The sequence below is a fragment of the Oryx dammah genome, unplaced genomic scaffold (genome assembly GCF_014754425.2).
Source record: "Oryx dammah isolate SB20612 unplaced genomic scaffold, SCBI_Odam_1.1 HiC_scaffold_8, whole genome shotgun sequence".
NCBI lineage: Eukaryota > Metazoa > Chordata > Mammalia > Artiodactyla > Bovidae > Oryx > Oryx dammah.
This window is the reverse complement of record NW_024070192.1, coordinates 16,638,935-16,660,334: the sequence shown is the minus strand read 5'-3', so window position 1 is coordinate 16,660,334 and position 21,400 is coordinate 16,638,935. Positions and strand designations below refer to the sequence as shown.

The 21,400-nt window shown below is 51.6% G+C and overlaps 1 protein-coding gene across 1 annotated transcript; it reads left to right on the top strand.

The window, feature by feature from the left end:
- Positions 1 to 5,872: 5,872 nt before the first annotated feature.
- On the top strand, positions 5,873 to 7,939 carry SPPL2C (signal peptide peptidase like 2C). The gene has a single exon (XM_040245067.1). The coding sequence runs from the start codon at positions 5,873 to 5,875 to the stop codon at positions 7,937 to 7,939; it is 2,067 nt and encodes a 688-aa protein (XP_040101001.1).
- The last annotated feature ends 13,461 nt before the right edge of the window (positions 7,940 to 21,400 follow it).

The following is a 21,400-nucleotide window of genomic DNA, read 5'->3' as shown; positions in this document are numbered from 1 at the left end:
GAGTCACTGGGCTTGGGTTTAGGGAGGACAGGACTGATAAAGCGGCCCTGGGGGGAGGGGATGGCGAGGAGGACTAGGGGTTTCAGACTGTCTGATGGGGGCGAAGTCCCAGGCAAATACCAGCGCGGTCCAAAGATGGCCCAGCCAGTGTCAGGCTGCTGAGCCCAACTGGGTGAGAGCCATGAGGGTTCTCTACATCCAGCAACTCCTTCCCTACCTTCCCAACATCCTGCACCCCTCCACTCCTTAAAATGATGCTTAACTGCAAACAGTACAGCCCACGTCCACCAGAAGCCTCTGAGGGTCTCCATGCCCAGCCCAAGTGAGGGTGCCACTGGCCTGCAGCTCGGGGGTCCCTCAAGCTCATCTCATGCAGCACCCTGACTTCAAACTCACCTTCCCACCTTTGGTTCAAACAGAAGGGCTGCTCCCTGCATTTTTCCATCAGCAGTACCATCACTGAGCGCTCACCCGGAGCCCCTCTGCTAAGCCCCACACACACCAATCTCAACTACCCTTCATACCACCCTATGAGGCAAGATCTGTTATCCCCTTTTAACAGATGGGGGAAGTGATGCCCAGAGAGGTTGAGAGACGTGCCTGGGAGCACCCAGCAGTGGCCCAGCTAGATGTGAACCCCGGCTGGCCTCCCTCGGCCCCCATGGTGTTTAAACCCTACACAGCTGAATTTCTTGTGGAGTTCCCACTGCTCCTGCCAACCCTCTTCTAAGGAAATTCCCCAGTTTCTCCAATCTGTGGACAAACCGGCTTCAGAGATGAACCTGGATACAGAAGTTTGTGCCTGTAAAGCCATGGGCCTCCCGTGGTCCTCTCCCTGAACCAGCCCACCCCACCCCCCCGAAGTCCCCAGCCCTGTCCCTGCTCCATTTCATTTCAGAGCATTACCTCTTATTCTTTTCCTTCCATTTTCCCACAACCCCTGCAGATGCTGCTGAGCAGACTCAGGTCAAGAGAGGCCTGGACCAAGTATATTTCTCAGAGCTCTCGGTGTACTAGAAACACCAATGATCATCATTTCAAAATAACTCCAGGCACCACCTAAGTCCCCAAACAGAAGGCAGGGACACTGTCCCAGCCTGCCCTGGGCGGCGACCCTCAGAGTCCAGGCCATAGCTAAGGAGAGGCAGCTGGGAGGGACCAGAAGCTGGAGACCAGGAGGATGCCCTCAAGGAAAGGGGTGAAATCTGGGGGGCGTGGGGAGGGAGGGTGCTGCAGAGTCTTGAAGCAGAAACACAGGCTGGGGAGTGAGCATCAGCCATTCATGCTGCTGCTACTGCTAAGTCACTTCAGTCGTGTCCGACTCTGTGTGACCCCATAGACAGCAGCCCACCAGGCTCCGCTGTCCCTGGGATTCTCCAGGCAAGAACACTGGAGTGGGTTGCCATTTCCTTCTCCAATGCATGAAAGTGAAAAGTGAAAGTGAAGTCGCTCAGTCGTGTCCGACCCTCAGCGACCCCATGGACTGCAGCCTTCCAGGCTCCTCTGTCCATGGGATTTTCCAGGCAGGCGTACTGGAGTGGGGTGCCATCGCCATTCATGTGACTGCGCCTACCAGGCCGCCTGCAGGGGCTGTAGGGGCACAGAGTGGCCGTGGAGAGAAGCCAATCCAGGACTGGGGGCTGGCGTTGGGGCTCAGGGGCAAGATGGGGGATCTGGGGAAGCAGCAATTAGACAAGACACCCACAAGCCTTGATGAGTTGCGTCCTGGCAAGAGCCTAGGAGGAAATGAGTCCAGGGAATTCTTTTGATCCCATGGCTGCCAGGAGCCCAGGGGTAGATAGTGGAGGGGGAGGCAGGAGCAGCCTCTGTTTCGGGTTTCAGGGGGTGTTTTCTGAACCCCAAATCAGGGCACGTGCTGGTGTGATAAATTCCAGGACAGGTACAACAAGGCCTGTCCTGAGCGCAGTGCTCCTGGAGGGGACTGAAGTTGCTCCTTGTTTTGTTCTTTAGAAAACTGGGGGACTTCCCTGGTGGTCCAGTGGTTAAGAATCTGCCTGCCAATGCAGGGAACATGGGTTCGATTCCTGGTCCGGGAAGATTCCATCTGCCGAGGAGTAACTAAGCCTGCGAGCTGGAACTACTGAAGCCTGCAACTACCCTAAAGCCCAGGCTCCTCAACAAGAGAAGACACTGCAACAAGAAGCCCACACACCGCAGCTAGAAAGTAGCCCACACACAGCAACGAAGACCCAGTGCAGCCCAAAGACACAAATAAATTAAAAATAAATAAAAATGAAATTACAGTAAAATACATCAAACTTACCATTTCAACCAAGTGTACAATTCAGCATATTAAATACACTCATGATGTTGTACAACCATTGTCACTATCCAGCTCCAGAACTTTTTCATCACTCTGACGGAACCCCAGACCCCCAACTCTCCTTCCCGCCAGCTACCATCACCTGCCTTCTGTCTTGATTTGCCTGTTCTGGATATTTCATAAAAAGTGGAGTCATGCAGGATTTGTCCTTTTGTGTCTGGCTTCTTTCCCTTGCTTAATGTTCTCAAGGTCCGTCTACATCATAGCGTGATCAGAACTTCATTCCTTTGTAGAGCAGAATGATGCTCCATCTTTCGAGGGGGCCATGCTTTCTCTAGCCATCCATCAGCTGAAGGACGTCTGGGTTCTTTGCATGTACTCCAAGTCATTGTGAAGAGTGCTGCTGCAAACATCCGAGTACAGTTTTTTTTGTTTGAACAGCTATTTTCCGTTCTTTGGGGTATACTCCCAGAGAGGAATTGCTGGGTCACGTGATAAATTTCTGTTTATAACCTACCGTGGAACCACCAAGTGTCTTCTACAGCGGCTGTAAGTGAAGTGAAGTCGCTCAGTCGTGTCTGACTCTTTGAGACCCCATGGACTGTAGCCTACCAGGCTCCTCAGTCCATGGGATCTTCCAGGCAACAGTACTGGAGTGGGGTGCCATTTCCTTCTCCAGGGGATCTTCCCGACCCAGGAATTGAACCCAGGTCTCCCCACATTGTAGGCAGATGCTTTTACTGTCTGAGCTACCACTATTTATAATATCCTTGCCAGCAACATATGCGAATCCTAATTTCTCCACATCCATGCCAAAATCTGGTGGGTTTTTTTTTTTTTTCCGTTTTTAAATAACTTTTTATTTATTTATTTATTTATTTTGGCTGCTCTGCACAGATCTTGATCTTCAGTCAAGGACTGAAACTGCACCCCCTGCAGTGGAAGCGTGGAGTTTCAACCAATGGACCGCCAGGCAAATCCCCCAAACCTGCTATTATCTGTTTTGTTATTTTTATAATAGCTACGCCCGGTAGGTGTCTTAGTCTTCAGTTTTATTAAAGCCCCAGGACTCTACCTCCTGAGGTAGAGTCTAGCTGAACATCAGTAGCTGGGGCGGGGAGGGGGCGCTGGAGAGGGTACGGAGAGATTTCTATTATCACAGCCCTGCTGTACCAAGCATCTGGGTGCTCAAATGCAGAGAGGTAAACCCAGTCTAGACACTGCTCCACTCTCACAAGAACTACACAAGCCGACTGTCCCTTCTCTAACAGCCCCTGACTGATATACCTGTCCTCTCTCTGCAATGGGAGCCCAGGGAGGCTTCCTCCACTGGCCCTGACTCTTCACCAGCTGGGGACCTGCTCACCAGTCAGTTGGCCCTGTTCCCTAAAGTGTTTCTGACAGTTAATTTGTCATTGTAATTAGTTTGTAATCTAATTAAATGTTATATGAATGGATGAAACAGAAATGCACAAACAAGCAGGGTTGTTATTTCTTACAAAAACGTGGTTGATGCTCTGAAAGACACAATCGGAATCATACAGAATATCTGACACCTGTCAAGTCAGGTGTGGGTGAGACAAATGTCACCAGCTGGGTGGGAGGGGACTGTCAGAGTCTACAAGGTTCTACTCATCGACCTCTTGGCAAAGGTCCCTTACACTCACCCTCCACCTCAAAGCATCCGAAGCTGGGTGTTGGAGATTTGCTGTCTCACTGATGTGGAGTTCACAAGCTGCATGCACACCAAGTCACTTCATTCGTGTCCGACTCTTTGCGACCCCATGGGCTGCAGCCCACCAGGCTCTTCTGTCCAGGGGATTCTCCAGGCAAGCACACGGAGTGGGTTACCATCCTCTCCTCCAGGGAATGAAGAAAGGAAGTCTTGGGAATTCCCTGGTGGTCCAGTGGTTAGGACTCAGCACTTGCACTGTCATGGGTATGGGTTCAATCCTTGGTCAAGGAACTAATATCTCAGAAGCCATGAGGCGTGACGAAAAAGAAAAAAAAAAAAAACAGAAAAGAAAAGAAGATCTGAGTTGTGATCATGACATGTTAAGGATGGGCCTCTGGTCTCCTGGATGTGGTGGTGGCACTGTCCTTGAAGGTAGGGCCTGAAGGTTGAGAATGGGCAGTGGGGAAGGCCTTGGGGCACAGATTAGAGCTGCAGTCAAGCAGTCAGAGAGCCGGGCTGACCCTGGGCAGTTCCCAGGACAGGGCAACACCTAAGTGACGTGTGTCTAGAGTGAGAGCTGGGTCTTGGGGTTGGGATTAGGGCCCATGGGATGGGCTTTTCTGAGCCTCAGTGTGCTCATCCACAAAGTGGATGTATTTGGGTGAGGTTCAGCCAAACTGTGGTGCTGGAGAAGACTCTTGGGAGTCCCTTGGACAGCAAGGAGATCAAACCAGTCAGTCTTAAAGGAAATCAACCCTGAATATTCATTGGAAGGACTGGTGATAAAGCTGAAGCTCCAATACTTTGGCCACCTGATGCAAAGAGCCAACTCATTGGAAAAGACCCTTGATGCTGGGAAAGATTGAGGGCAGGAGGAGAAGGGGGCGACAGAGGATGAGATGGTTAGATGGCATCACTGACTCCATGGATATGAGTTTGAGCAAACTCTGGGAGATGGGGAAGCACAGGCAAGGCTGGTACAGTGCAGTCCCTGGGGTTGCAAAGAGTCACACACCACTTATCAACTGAACAACCACAAAGCTGCTGTAACAGACTCACAAGAGGCCTGTGGCTTAAGGAAGATAATGTATGTTAACAGTCCACAATGAGTATCCCATACTCCATGCAAGCATCCGGGGACCTGGTTCCTTCACTCCTTTCTCCCCATCTCTTAGGACATTGCCCCCCTCTCCATAGACAATGGCTTGTCCATGAGTGACTTGTGAGAAAAAGAGATGGACAAGGAGTCCCATGGTCTCTGCCCAGGTTCCTGAGGGACTCACTTCATTTCTGCTCATTTCCAATGGCGAGAAATGGCCACGTGGCCTTTCCTAAATCCTTGTCAGTCTGGGAACGAAGTTCTGGTCATGTGCCTGTGCAAAGGGGCATCATTTGAAAGAGGGCTCACACCTTGCGCTGGATGGGTGTAGTAATATCCCCTTGCAGGAGGCTGTGATTGCAGAAAAAGTACCTCGCACTCAGGAAGAGCTCGATAAAAATGTACATTGCTGAGGTCAGGGATACCAGGGGCCCAGGCAACTGTCTGGTCTAATGTCCTCATTTCTTTGCAGTTAGAGAAATAGGGAGAGAGGGCCAGGCACCTGCCGGGTCTGTAAAGGGCGAGGTTGGTCCCGAATTCTGTCTGGGATCCTCAAGCCCATCCCCTCACCTCTCGTTTCAAGCAACCTGGTCCAGCTCCTCCTAGGCAGATGACCTCTCCACCTGGAGGCAGGGCTGGGGGACAGGATCCCCAGAGGCTGCCCAGCTTTGTGACTAGGTAGGTGTGGCCCTGGTTTCCTGGACTGTCGGCCAAGCAGCTGCTCTGTGACAGAGGGCCACACCCAGCCCTGGGAGGGATCAGGGGGCAGTGGGCAGCTGCCACACTGGGACGCAGCGGTTGGTGCCTGAGGAGGATGGCGTGCCTGGGTCTCCTCCTCTTTTTCCTCCTCCTCTTCCTCCTGGCCAGCACCGCTGCCCAGGGGGAGTACGGCGTGGTCCACGTGGTGTCGCACAACTGGAGCAAGGATTACTGCATCCTCTTCCGCTCCGACTATGTCACCCTGCCCCGGGACCTGCAGCACGCCCCACTCCTGGCCCTGCACGATGGCACGGGCTCACCCTGGTGCCCAGGCCAGGACTCCTCCCATCAGGCCCACCCAGACGGCTCCGCCAGCCAGCGGCCCCTCCACCGGACCACCGCCATGGTCATGAGGGGCAACTGCAGCTTCTACGACAAGGGCTGGCTGGCTCAGGGCCGAGGCGCCCACGGGTTGCTCATCGTGAGCCGGGTCAGCGGCCAACAGTGCTCAGACATCACCCCGGCGGCCCAGAACCCCCGCAAGCCCCTCCCAGACCTCACCATCCCCGTGGCCGTGCTCCGCTACGCCGACATGCTGGACATCCTCAGCCACACCCACGGGGGCAACGGGGTCCACGTGGCCTTGTACGCCCCCCCCGAGCCCATCCTCGACTACAACATGGTGGTCATCTTCCTCCTGGCCGTGGGCACCGTGGCCGTGGGCGGCTACTGGGCCGGCGTGACTGAGGCTGACCGGCTGCAGCGGCGCCGGGCGCGAGGGGGCGGGGGGCCCGGCGGTCACCCTCCGCAGGGAGCCCTGGCCGCCCGGCGGGGGCCCAAAGAAGACGCCGAGGAGTTGCCGGTGGACTTCACGCCGGCCATGACGGGCGCGGTGGTCACCATGTCCTGCTCCATCATGCTGCTGCTCTACTTCTTCTACGACTGCTTCGTCTACGTCATGATCGCCATCTTCGGGCTGGGCGCGGGCACCGGCCTCTACAGCTGCCTGCTGCCCGTGGTGCGCCACCTGCCCGTGTGGCGGGACCAGTGGCTCCTGCCCGGCCGCCGAGCCTGTCTGCAGCTGCCCCTGCTGCTGCTGGCTGGCCTGTGCCTGGTGGTGACGGTCCTCTGGGTCGCCTACCGGAACGAGGACTGCTGGGCGTGGCTGCTGCAGGACACGCTGGGCGTGGCCTACTGCCTCTTCGTCCTCCGGCGCATGCGCCTGCCCACCCTCAAGAGCTGCGCCTCCTTCCTGCTGGCCCTGCTAGTCTTCGACGTCTTCTTCGTCTTCTTCACACCGTTGCTCACCAGGACCGGCGAGAGCATCATGGTTGGGGTGGCCTCGGGCCCGGCAGATTCCTTGAGCCATGAGAGGCTGCCCATGGTCCTCAAGGTGCCCCGGCTGAGCTTCTCGGCCTTGACCCTGTGTGACCAGCCCTTCTCTATCCTCGGCTTCGGTGACATCGTGGTCCCCGGCTTCCTGGTGGCCTACTGTCACCGCTTTGATGTGCAGATCCGCTCGCGGCAGGTCTACTTCGTGGCCTGCACAGCGGCCTATGCTGTGGGCCTGCTGGTCACCTTCTTCGCCATGGCCCTCATGCAGATGGGCCAGCCTGCCCTGCTCTACCTGGTGTCCAGCACGCTGCTCACCAGCCTGGCCGTGGCTGCCTGCCGCCAAGAGCTCACCCTCTTCTGGACAGGCCAGGTTAGAGCCAAGGCCCTCACCCGGCCTGTGCCAGGGCTCTGCGGTGCCTCTTCAGTTGGTTCTGAGTGGAAGCAGGAGCATGCAGCAGACATCCACAGAGCCTTCGAGCTCAAGGGGGCCACCATCTCCACCCTGGCAGGAGACTTAGATAGCCGCCTTGGGGAGGGCACAGCTGAGACCGTCACCATATCTGAGCATGAAGCGACCAGTCCAGAAGGCCACAGTGACAGCTCTGAGGGCTGGAGCGATGCCAACCTGGAGCCCGATGACCTGTCGAGTTCCCCTTCCGGGGTCTCAAAGGAGTTCCTACCACTGATGCCAATGGCCATGCTGATACCGCTCAGGCCGCCGCCCTCGGAGCTGGGCCATGTCCAGGCCCAGGCCCAGGCCCACGAGGCCAGCCTGCCCTGTACAGGCTTCCACAAGAGGAAGGGCCTTAAGGTAAAGAAGAGCATGTTGACCAAAGATCCCTTGTGAACCAGGAACCCTGGGACATGCCTCTAGACTATCACAGAGCAAAGCCACGTGTGACAAAAATAAATTGGGGCATTTAAAATATTCTGTATCTACCCACGGAGCTTCTTTGTTTGCTAGAACTGTAAGGAAGCAGTTCACGTAGAGCCTGCAGGGTCCTTGGGACAGACCACATCTGTCTGTCTCTGCAGCCCAACCCCAGCCTCATTGCCCATCTTTTTCTCATGCTCAGGTCCAATCAAACCATTACTGTTCCTTGATTATGCCACGTCCTCTCCTTGTCTCTTTGCACATGCTGTTTCCTCTAGCTGAGACACCCTTCCCACCCCAGACAGGAATGCTGAAGCCCAGATGAAACATCTCTAAGCAGCCTTCCAGTGTCAGCTCACATCCACCCTTCCTGCTAAGCATCCTTGCTCTATAAGCATCCTGGACAGCAACATCACACCCAGTGTGTGCCTGCTGTCATCCACCTGTTGCATTCACAGACATCAAGTATGCAGCTGTTGTGTACCCCACCCTGTTGGTGGGCACAGAGGGAGTCTGCTGTCCAGCTGGGGGAAGGGTGGAGAATGGAGGACAGATAAGAAACAACTTGAGAATCATCTCAAAACAGGGATGGAGAGGTTGGAGCTGGAGTGAAAGAATTTAGGACACCATGGCTTTAGTTCCCATGCTTCCTTCACTGACTTTGGATAATGAACTGCTCTCTTAACCTCTTTGAGGCTTAGGAGTCTCATCCTCAACATGAGACTTATAATACCATGTCTATCTGGAGGCAGGAGCATGGACAAGATGACCTCTTGAGGACCCCACAATTCCTTAAGCTTTAGAGTATGTTTATATGTTGCTTAAGCAGAGGAAACAAACTATGAGGTGAGGGAAGTCTTGTGAAGGAGTCTATGTGGGAAGGGTAGTGTGGGAAAAGACAGTGGTTAGAGTTTGGAAGCCAGCAGCCTACCAGAAATTCCAGCTCCACCACTGATCTGTCCTGTGTCACTGAAGCAAGTGATTTAAACTCGTGGTGCCTCAGTTTCTTCACCTGTTGAATGGGATAATAATAGGACCTACCATGGTTTGGGGGAAGTCTGACTGCACTGGCTTACATAAGAGCATGAATGCAGTGCATGTAGGGAGAGCAATGTGAATGTTAACTCTGTTTATATTATGCCCCTTTGTGAAAGGAGCTGAAAGAGTCAAATCCAACTCCTATAAGCCTTTGAGTTCTGGTGCCAGTTTCCTTCCCTCCACACCCAGCATGCCTGCCCTGACCACCACCAGTGTGCACACGCCAGCCCCCACCACACACATCTTCCTTCTCTCCCCAGGGCCTTCCCACCTGCTGGATCCTCTACATGCAACTTTCTAGTCCTCCCACCCCCAGAATCGGGTCTGACCAGTTTCTTGTCCTTCCAGCCCCAGCCTCAGGGAGGCCTTCCTTGATGACCTTTCTTAAAAAAAAAAAAAAAAAAAAGAATTAAAAAAAATTTTATTTGTTTATCTGGCCATGATGGGTCTTAGTTGCAACATGTGGAATCTAGTTCCCTGACCAGGAATCAAACCCCCAGGTCCCCTGCATTAGGAGCTCAGAGTCTTAGCCACTGGATCACCAGGGAGATCCCTGAAGACCTTTCCTAAAGCATCTGCCAGCCCTAATCATATCATTCTATACCCGGTTCGTTAGTTTTCTCTTCTCCCCCAGTCACATCAACTTGGTGAGGGCAGGGGCCTTCTGTCTTATTCATCTGTGTGGAACAGGGCCTGGTACGTAGCAGGTGCTTGATTAATGTTTGTTGGAGGAATGAATGAATGAATCGTTGAATGGATGAATCAGTGAATCCTGGGCAAAGCCTGGCCACTGCCCTCAGTTTTGACCCAGACAATGAAGAGAATCTGTGCAAGCGAGGCAGCCGTCCTGGGAATCCTCACCCATCGCAGTGCAGGTTGTCATCTAGACCATCCCCTTCCGCAACCACAAGAGTGTGAGCCAAGATGGGTCTGTTCTCAACCCACCTCACTGAATTCTTAAAGCTGTTGTAACAGATGACTGAATGGGTTGGTGCAGCATGAAGAGGTGGTGCAGTGGTGAGGAATCCTCCTGCCAACGCAGGAGATGCCGGGGGCGCAGTTTCTATCCTTGGATCAGAAGGATCTCACAGAGGAGCAAATGGCAACCCACGCCTCTTCTTACCTGGAGAATCCCGTGAACAGAGGAGCCTGGAGGGCTTCAGTCCAGGGGGTCGCCAAGAGTTGGACACAACTTAGCAGACACGCACGAACATGAAGGAAGGCCTCAGGCCTCCTCCCGGGGGTCCTGCAGAGCCTTGGCAGTGTGGAGATGAGACCCTGAGGGGTCTGGTTGCACCCTGGGGGTGGGGAGGAAGAGGGCCAGGCAGGTGGGGGGTGCAGGTAAAGGACATCTCACAGAAAGCCCCACTCACTAGGGAGGAAGCGTAGCTCCTCGTCAAACGGCACCTGAAGGCCAGGTCTGGACAAGAGCCGAGCGAGGAACACGGGCCAGGACACTGACCGGAGGTGTGGGCAGCCCCTCCCGCTGGAGTCAGCGACCATCTGGCCTGGACAGAGGGGCCTCCGCAGGCTCTGGCTTCCCCCCAGCCGAGGCTGCCTCCCCGCTGTCGACCTGCGTCAGTGGACCTGCCAAGGGTGGTCTGCACCCCTCTGCCAGGCCCGAGGCCGAGGGCTGGCAGAGCAGAGGGCTCTTGGTCCCTCCCACCACCTAGACTGGGGTGGGGGGTGGGGAGTGGGCGGGGGGCAAGAGAGCTCCTCTGTTCCGGGAACTTGCGGTCAGGGCGGCTCTAAGGATGCAGGTTCAGAGCTCCCTGCAGCAGGATGATGCCTGCCTCCAAAGAGAAGATTCTCAAGGGGAGGGTCTGAGGAGGAAAGCCACCCCACCCCGCCATGTCCAAACAGATTCGGGGAAGAACGAGTCCGATTTTGTTCTCGCTGTTCCACCCAGCAGAGGCAAGCATTTAGAGGACATTTTGTCTATAAAATGGGGAGAGTGACCCTACCCACCTCGGGGCACTGTGCTGAGTGTTCGACCCTCCAAAGCAGGGGCTGAGCCTGGGCTCCAGAAACCTTGCAGCGCTGCTGCCCCTGCTGCTCCTGCCCTGACCCCAGGGCCAGGATCCTCTTTAGGTTGCAGGCTCTGCTTCCCTTTGCCAGCCAACTTCTCAGGGATTGGGTTGAATCCAGTGGCTGGACCAAGCTGTCACCTGTCAAGAGGTGCCCAGAGCCAGCAGCTCCCACCTGAGTACCTGAGGGACACGGGACTCTGCACATGTTACCATACATTCACACACTCACACATGGGTACACACACAAACACACACGCACATTCGTCCTGCACCCTCAGGCAAATAATGATAGGTCAAGACAGCAGGATCAGGGCCTGGCCATCTCCCCGGGGCTGGCAGAGAGGCGGCAGGCAGGCCTGCACCCCAGTCTGATGGCTCTTCTGCCCTCACCTCGCTCCTCCTCTTTCCCTTTTGCACTCTGAGCTCCGTCTCAGCATCTGCAGAGCCCCACCTGTGCCAGGTGAAACCTAAAATAGGGGGAATTCCCTGGCAGTCCAGGAGTTAGGAGTCCATACTTTCACTGCTGAGGGCCCAGGTTTGACTCCTAGTCCAGGAACTAAGATCCCACACAAACAAACAACGTATTAAAGGGATTTCCCTGGTGGTCCAATGGTTAAGAGACCATCTGCCAGTGCAGGGGACAGTTTCGATCCCTGGACCAGGAAGATCCTACACGCTGTGGAGCGACTAAGCACGCGTGCCACTACCACTGAAGCCTGTATGCCTAGAGCCTGTGCTCCACAACAAGAGAAGCCACCGCAACGGGGAGCCTGCACGCCGCAGCGAAGAGTAGCCCCTGCTCGCTGCAACTGCAGAAAGCCCACATGCAGCAACAGAGACCCAGCGCAGCCATAAACAAATTAACTAATTTTTTAAAAGATAGGACCAGAGCAAGAATGAACTCCTGAGCCATGTCCAGGGCTCCAGGTGGCCAGTCCCTGCTCAGGGGCTGTGCTGTGCTCAGGCTACCTGCCGGGGTCCAGCCCCAGTGGATCCAGGGAATTCGAAGCGGGGACGGCGATGGCGAGGAGAACTTATTTATTTATTAATATAGAAATATAAGATTAGATTAGGAAGAAATAGTGTAGTAGGAAAATTAAGTGGAGAAAGAAGGCTGAATAACTTGGCTTATGGGGAAGGCCAATAAAGTTGCAGACAAGGAGCTTGCACCATCTACGTTGGGCCACCGGCGCCCACTTGAATATCTAAGGGTGCCCCTTCTTAGGCTCCCTTTCGCGCAGGTCTTAAAAGCCAGGGCAAGTAAGTAGACTTAGTGAGCCGCCCAACTCCAGATGGGAATTCAGCCAGAAATTAGAGTAAAGAGGAGACACGGGGGAAACCAGTCCAGTGACTGGCCCCGGCCCCTATTGTCTAGAAAGGCCTTTTATACCTTTTTTTGATTGTACATAGAGATCAGTGGGTAATACAAAATTATGCAGTGTTAGCAGTCCAGACTGTTACCAAAACCAGGCTTTTCTCTCTGCATACCTAATTGTATACACAAGTCTTAGGTGATTTACATCATCTTCTGGCCAAAAAGGGCCAATTAACATTTTACAGCCTTTTTTCTGATAAGGGTTTGTCAACCAGAAGACTTATTTGTGTTGGCTTCCCAAAGTCTGGTGCCACTCTCAGAAAGCACTAAATAAAGTTACATTCTTACATAGCAAGGACACAAGAGGAGTGTAGTGATATATAACAAAGAGAAAAGTAATTAACTCAAAAGTCTAGCATTGCTAACATCAAAACTATTTATGTATCTTTTTCCATATCCCATTTACATTGATTAACATCCTCCCAGGTGCCTAAAAGATAAAGGATATGGAGGCCTGGCGGCAATCATTGAGTCAACAGTGAAAACCCCTCACCGATATGATTTTTAGCTCTTAGAAAAGGCTCTGTATCTTAAGATGCTTTAAGCTCTGTGCCTCTCGCGGTTGAGGGGCTGTAAGCAATTCACAAGCTGTAAGAGGTCCAGGGGAACCTGTTAGGCAAGCTAGAAAGCTATCAGAGGGGTTTTAACTGAAACATCCCTTTCAAATGCAGAAGACGAAAGCCCTGATTTGACTTTTTGCAGAGAATATTAGAAGAGTGGAAAAGCAGGCAGATTCTTATTTTTGGGGGGGTGGATGCTCAGGAAATTCCAGGGGGAAAACCTGAGGTCTGATTAGCCTTGCCATCAGAGCTCTGCCGCATGACCTTGTCACGGGTGGAATTCCTCACGCTGGCTCCTGGCAGCTACCCAGACAGAACGAACAGTCACAGCCTAGGGATTTTTTTAGTTAATGAGAAGTTTGGTGCTGGAGCTTCTGGCTTCCCTTGACAGAACCAGCAAGGACTGAGAGATGCTCTATTCTACAGATGAGGGAAGGAAAGCCCAGAGAGGGCCAGGAATTGCCCAATGTCACACAGCAGTGGGGCAGCAGAAATAGAACACAGCTCTGGTCTTCTATCTCCTAGCCCAGCAGCTGGGATCAGCTCCCATCCTCAACACCCCTCCTCTCTGCACAGTCTGACTGCAACATATGCCTCCGCTAGGAATACCCTGGGTCTACCCGTGCCTTTGCCCTGTGCCCCCCAGGAGATTCAGCCTCTATTCTCTCTGAGAAGTAATTGCATGTATAAGGTTTTGGTTCACCATGAAGCATCTCCTTGGCTAGCACAGGAGGACACAGCTGGGCTCTGAGTCATTGAGACTTGGAGTCAAAGCTCAACATTGATAGTCACTTGGCTGTGATGCTGGACCACTGAGGCCACCCTCTCTGTGCCTTGATAGCCTCATCTGTGAAGTGAGCTGCAAAGACTTACATTGTGGGTTTGCCATAAGGATTAAATAAGGTGAGGTATGTGTGCATACATAGTCAATGGCGCCCCACTCCAGTACCCTTGCTTGGAAAATCCCATTGACGGAAGAGCCTGGTAGGCTCCAGTCCATGGGGTCACTGAGAGTTGGACACGACTCAGTAACTCCACGTTCACTTTTCACTTTCATGCATTGGAGAAGGACATGGCAACCCACTCCAGTGTTTTTGCCTGGAGAATCCCAGGGACGGCAGAGCCTAGTGCGCTGCCGTCTATGGGGTCGCCCAGAGTCGGACACGACTGAAGCAACTTAGCAGTAGCAGCATGTGTGCACACAGCTAACATATGCTAAGCACTAATGACAGGCTAGATACACATGTTATCTAGTTACCTGATGCCCAGGTTTCAAAGGGAAAGTTTCCAGGACAGCACTTGGCACACCTCCAAATATCATGCTTCCCAAATCAGCTTACAGTTCCTCCTGGATGAGCTCCCAGAAGTGGAGTCATCCTCTCCCCTTGGAATGAGGATGCCCAGCCATGCCCAGGGGGTGTGGTGTGGGGGTGGGTGCCTGGCGGTGAGCAGGGGCACCACCGCAGAGCCAGAAGAGAGAACCCTCTGCAGTTAGACTGAACGGCTGGGGCGCGGGGGCGGGGGGGGGGGGGGGCGGGGGGCGGGGGTTTGTGCCTTTTTCCTGCAGTGTTGAACATTGCACGCTCCTCTGCTGCCATCTGCTGGTCAGTGATATAAGAGCAGGCAGGCTCACTCCTTAAGAGCCAGGGTCATTCCATCAGGAAACTAAAATAATTACAGCAAGGGGTGGTATTCAACAAATATAAATTACCCATCAGAAAAGTTCTAAAAACCATACTGGGCCTAAGATGAACTCTTTAGAAGCTGATTGTGAGGCCATGAAGGTGTCTGGACACAGGTGTGAGAATATTTTTAAATGTCTTTTAAAAAAATATTTGTTTATTTTTAGCTGTGCTTGGCCTTCATTGCTGCACGCAGGTTTTCTCTAGTTGCAGTGAGCAGGGGCTATCACTGAGTACCAAGCACTGTGCTTGAGCATTAAGCGTCTCCCAGAGCAGACGAGACAAAGACACAGCCCCACAGCAACACTGCTAGTCCTTCTGTGTGCCCCTTCTGCTGGGAGAGCTGGGCACAGGGCAGCCAGTGAAAGACAGACAGGAGTTGGGGGTCTCAGTTACAATAGCCAGGAAGTTTTCTGGGTCAGGCTGCTTTATCAGGCTCCAGGGATTTCTTTTTGTCATGAATTTATTGTGCTTTGGAGAAAAAAGTGGAGTACAGAAGAGTAAAAAAAGAGCATAATTACCCTTAAACTTTGATATATTTCCACTCAGTCATTTCCCGCCCCCCATTCATAGGTTTTTTAAAAATCTTTCATTTATTTTTAAAAATATTTATTTCGCTGTGCCAAGTCTTTGCTGTGGCATGCAGAATTCTTAGTGGTGGCATGTGAACTCTCAGTTGCAATCTGTGGGATCTAGCTCCCTGATCGAAGGTGGAACCCCCGCCCCATCTCTCCCCTCCCACCCCAAACCCCAACCCCAGCATGGGCAGCAGATTCTTAGCCACTGGACGGCCAAGAAAGTCCCCATTCACAGGTTTTTATTTGTGTGTTTCAGTTACAAAGTCACAGCAAAAAAATGGATATTTACATTGGCATTCTGCTATGAATATTCAGTGTACCCTTTGAACTTTTATTTGGACTGGGCTATGTAATATTCAATAGCAGATATAACTTCATAGACTTCACATTCTCTTTATTGGATGTTTGATCTGTTTCCTACAGCAGCGTGAGGAATATCTTTGGCAGTAAATTTCTTTACATATTTTAGGAGATTTCTGTGAGATAGATCTCGTAATTTTATCTCTGGGAAACTAAGGGTATGAACACCTTTAAAGATGGTAATGCATTTTGCTAAATTATTTTCCAAATTATGTGTGTGTCAATTTATCCTCTGTGTGTGCTGAAAACTATGGAAGTAACCATTTCTCCACACCCTCTACAGCATCTTTTCCAGTTTGCTGTGATGAAAAACAATATCCCTTTCAATTTTCATGTCTCTACTTAATAGTGAGGTTGGACTTTTATTTCCACATGCTGGTTTATTAACGGAATACTCTTCGTCCCTGGGCTTAGCGCAACGTGCAATCAATTACAATTTCCTGTTGATTCTCTCCTAGGAAAATCTCTGCGATCCATTTTCTCCTTCTTTCCATTTTTTACAGGGTTATTCCAAAATGTCACCTCTCACCTGGTGATGAGAGGCCAATAGGATCCTTGTGAAAGAAAAGAGCACAACTGTTCTGGGTCCTGTCCTTCTGGCTGAAAGACCTTGGATGCCTTCCTACTGCCTGTCTAACCAATCCCAGTTCCTCAGCTTGGTGTTTAAGGCTGTCTGTGATCAGCCTTCCCTACAGCCTCACTCACCTGCTACAGCCCCCAGCCACCCTGTGGGTGTGGTCCTCCACACATGCTCACCCAGCTCCACGCTTCTCTTCTGCCTTCCGTGCACTTGGAATGTGCCCTTGCACCTTCCCCTAACACCTGTGCACACTGATTGTATCCAGAGATAGGCCACACTCTCCAGCACCCACTGTAAGGGCCCTGTCTGAGGTCCTGGATACGAACAGGACACAGGACGCTGTTCATGACTCAGAGGGTTTCACCATCAGGAGCGGGTGGATGAGGGTACAGATTCATGCATTCTGATTAATTCGGGTCCTTTGGCTTCAAGGAACAAGAACCCGTTCAAAGCGTCTCAAGCAAAGAGAAGAGTTTATTGGAAGGATAAGGGGTTTCTCAGAACACCAGGGCAAACAGCCCAGTTGGAGCTCATGGGAGTTGGGGATTAGAGAACTGTCAGAAAGCAAAGGCACCCTCTGCCTCTCCAGGCTGCACACGCTCTGTGCACTCTCTTCCTCTCCTCCCCCCTGAGCCGGCTGCCTTTGCAAGCTCATTTTCCTCTTGGCTCACTGTGGCATTGGCTGCAACTCTGCATCGTGGTCTCAGCTCAGGGATCACCACCAGTGGGCAATGGTCTCTATTCAGATACCATTCTGATTTTCAACAGAGGAGCTTCACGGGGCTTAGATTTACTGTCTGTGATCAGGGTCTTGTCATTGGCTGTCGGTGAGCCCATGGGCCCTTGACTCAGCATCTACCTCTAGTCCAATCAGCTATGGCTGGAGATGGATGGCAGGAAGAGTAGGGTCAGATAGCACACACAAAGGGTTAACTGAATCTGAATTATAACATGATTCCATAGATGATGCCTGTCCTTATTAAGGTCTAAGAAGCACTGCTTTAGAGCTGCTGCTGCTGCTGCTGCTAAGTCGCTTCAGTCGTGTCCAACTCTGTGCGACCCCATAGACGGCAGCCCACCAGGCTCCCCCATCCCTGGGATTCTCCAGGCAAGAACACTGGAGTGGGTTGCCATTTCCTTCTCCAGTGCATGAAAGTGAAGTTGCTTAATCGTGTCCGACTTTTAACGACCCCATGGACTGCAGCCCACCAGGCTCCTCAGTCCATGGGAGTTTCCAGGCAAGAGTACTGGAGTGGGATGCCATTGCCTTCTCCGCTGCTTTAGAGCAAGGGTTCTCAAAGAGCGATCCCTGATCCAGCAGCATCAGACTTCCCTGCAAATGTCTCAGAAATGCAACTTCTGTGAATCAACTATACTTCAATTAAAAAGAAGATCATCCAGGGACTTCCCTGGTGGTCCAGTGGTTAAGCATCCGCCTACTAATACAGGAGACGCAGGTTTGATCCCTGGTCTGGAAACTAAGATCCCACAAAGCCTTGGGGCAACTGAGCCGAAGTGCTACAACAAGTGAAGCTCCCAACCCCCCTCCCCACTCTGGAACCCATGCTCTGCAACAAGAGAAGTCACCCCAGTGAGAAGCTCATACGCTGCAACTAGCGAGCAGCCCCTGCTTGCCGCAACTAGAGAAAGCCAGAGCCCGGCAATGAAGACTCAGAACTGCGCCCCAACCCACCCCCAAAATTATCCAGGCCTTCTTATCCAAACAAAATAAATGCAAATTCTGAGACGCCCCCACCCCAGGGCCTGGAGGGGGTGCCTGGGAAGGAGCTGGGCACTTCACACAGGTTCTCAAAGCGAGCCCTACCCCCGCCCTCCGTTTTCCACAGAGAAAAATTCCCACCTTTTTTCCATGGTGAAGAGCCAGCGCCTTGCTCTCCACCTGTCACCTGTGGGGCTGGTAGAGAGATACTCCCACACAGGCTGTCGCATATGAATGAAACAGGCTGATGTTCACTTGTGCTGGTCAGAGGTAGGTCATCCCTCCCTGTGGTCCTCATTTCCCTATTCAGGCAACAACGGATGATGTCTGTAGTCCCCTCAAGGATTATGGGTTTTAGTGTCCTAATTGGTTCCAATCTATTAGTTTCCTGTGGCTGCTGTAACAAATTACCACAAACCAGGTGGCTTAAAACAACAGAAGTTTATTTCCTCTGGAGGATGGAATTCAGGGCCATGCTCCCTCCAAAGGATCTAAGGCAAAGCTTTCCTTGCCTCTTCCAGGTTCTGGTGACCCCAGGCTTTCCTTGGCTTGTGGCTAAATGACTTCAGTCTCTGTGTCCACATCCACTTGGCCTTCTCCTCTCCTCTGTGTCTCTGATCTCTCTCTGTCTTTATCATATGAGAACACTTGTCATTGGGTTTAGGGCCCACCTCGGTAACCTAGAATGACCTTATCCTTTAAAAAATACTTATTTATTTATTTAGTTGTGCCGGGTCTTAGTCACAGCATGCAGGATCTTTAGTTGTGGCATCTGTGATCTAGTTCCCTGACCAGAAATCGAACCCAGGCCCCTGTATTTGGAGTGTGGAGTCTTAGCCACTGGGCCACCAGTCCACCATTGGACTACCCACTTGGGGTCTCAGGAAAGTCCCAGGAGGGCCTCATCTTGAGATTCTTAATAGTTACATCTTCAAAGACCCCTTTTCCAAATTAGGTCACACTCACAGGTTCTGGGTGGACCTATATTTAGGAAGGAGTGCACCACGACACAGCAGTGCCCCTGACAAATATTTGCGACCAGACTAGGGACAAATAGTAGGGTCTCCACCCCATCTCCTCCCTTATCCAGAGTAACTACGAATGACAAGATTTCTGCTTAGCTCTGCTTTAGAGCCAGTGGGAGAATAATACCAAGACACAGCCCCTCTCCTCAACGAACAGATGGTTGGGTAGAACCAGAGCAGTCTCATCCACAGCAGTGCCCACCCCTGCCTGCTATGTCCTGTCAATTTCTGGAGCTGCGGCTGGAAGACGAAAGAGTGACCTGAGAGGCAGTCAGAGCACCCTGGCTGGTGTTCCAGGAGTTGCAGGGCCCCCAGTGACCCCGAGACACACGTACCCTCCCTTCTGCAGCTTCCGTTCTGCCAGTGCAAGAGGTTTCACGATTGCCAGGACAACAATTAAAGAGAAGACAGTCAGCCAAATGGCACATTCTTAGATCTCAGCGGCTGGCGTTCTCTGAAGCCTGCCTCAGGGCCAAGGGAGATGAGACTTCAGAGAAAGCAAGCTGGTGTCCAGAAAGCGCACATCCCAGACAGCCTCTAATGTCATCAGCCCAGAGATGCTGAGTAGAATGAGGAGTGAACGAGCAGCCTTAGCCCCGCTGGGCTTCACGGAGGAATCCTCCCTGCTGGGGAGCACAGAGCATGGACCGGGGAGAAAGGGAGCAAGAGGGGCAGCAGAACTGAGAATTGGGCGTTTGCAGTGGAAATAGGCAATCAGGTTAGACTTGGGGGTTTATTTCACTAATTAATTAGCTATGTGAGCTTAGGAGGGTTTTTAAAGAGCCTCTGCAAATCATTAGAAAAAGACAATCAATCCAAGGGAGGGAAAATGGGCAAAGAATTTTGAACCAGTATTTTTCAGAAGAAACACAGATGGCAAAAAAAAATTACAGAAAGATGTTTGATCTTTCTAGTAATTAGGGAAACTAAACTTAAAACAACCAGAACATGAGTGGAGAAACTGGTGATATCTGAGAAAATTTGCAGTTTAGTTAATAGCTTTGTACCAATGTTAGTGTCTTGGTTTTGATCACTGTATACAGTTATATAAGATGCTGAAGGAGGAGAAATCAGGGAAAGAGACAACGAGAACTCTGTATTTTCACAACTTTTCTATTAGCCTAAACTCATTCAAAATAAAAAGATAGGGAATTTCCCAGGTGGCCGAGTGCTTAGGACTCCAAACTTCCACTGCAGGGGGCCCAGGGTCAGGGACGTAAGATCCCACAAGCCTCACAGTGTAGCCAAAAAATAATAACAATAATAAAAAGGTAAATAACAGCTACTCTTACAACCATGGGCTTCCCAGGTGGTGCTAGTGGTAAAGAATCCACCTGCCAGGTGCAGGAGATATAAAAGATGCAAGTTCGATCCCCGAGTAGGGAAGATTCCCTGGAGGAGGGCATAGCAACTCACACTAATATTCACGCCTGGAGAATCCCATGGACAGAGGTGACTGGTGGGCTGCAGTCCATAGGATTGCAGAGAGTTGGACACAACTGAAGTAACTTACCAGGCACTCACATGCATAACAACCATAATAAAGATATCACTGTCATCCCAACACAGTGACAAAAATTATAAAGATGAATAAGACCCAGCTTTGGAGGTAGTGGTGCTGAGAAGCAGGCTGTCACACGTACTGTTGGTGGGAGGGTGATTTGATACATTCTTTTTGGAGAGCACTTTGGCAGCTTCGATTAAAATTTCATGGTGTTTGCCTGCCCCTGGATCCAGGAATTTCACAGCTTGGTATTTACCAAAACCTTGCACTTGTATTCCAAGAGGCTTGTCCAGTGGTATTCACCACGGACCCATTTCTAATAACCAGGGACAACCCAAATGCCCAAGAGGAAAGGTTAAATGATATAGTTCATCTAGCCATGAAATACTATACAGCAGGTAAAAAGAATGCACTCCATCCACATGAACAAAAGTGAAAAGGTTTCCAAAGCCAAAAGTTATGATTTCATAAATGTGAAAGGAGAGCCCAAGAAAGCCATACATTTCTCAGTGTTCGAATACAAATGTATGTGCGTGCATGCTAAGTTGCTTCAGTTGTGTTCGACTCTTTGCAACCCTATGGCTGTAACCCACCAGGCTCCTCTGTCCCTGGGGATTCTCCAGGCAAGAATACTGGAGTAGGTTGCCATTTTCTTCTCCAGAGGATCTTCCCAACCCAGGGATCAAGCCTGCATCTCTTATATCTCCTGCATTGGCAGGCGGGGTCTTTACAACTGGAGCCATCAGTATATTCCTACCCCAAAGACAGGACAGTAGCCTCTTGATTGGCTGAACTTCCCACTGGAGAGGACACTGTTAAGGAGACTGGGGCAGGCAGGGATGAATGGGGTTGTGCCACGGGGGGGCTTTTACTTTTGCTGTGTTCTCTGAATTTTTAACATGAAAACTCATGTATTTGTTGTGTATATTTTACTGATCACCTCCTCCAGGAGGCCTCCCTGACCAACCAAGATAACAATGAG

Excerpts from the sequence above, each read along its gene's own strand:
- SPPL2C (XM_040245067.1), top strand. The coding sequence starts at position 5,873 with ATGGCGTGCCTGGGTCTCCTCCTCTTTTTCCTCCTCCTCTTCCTCCTG.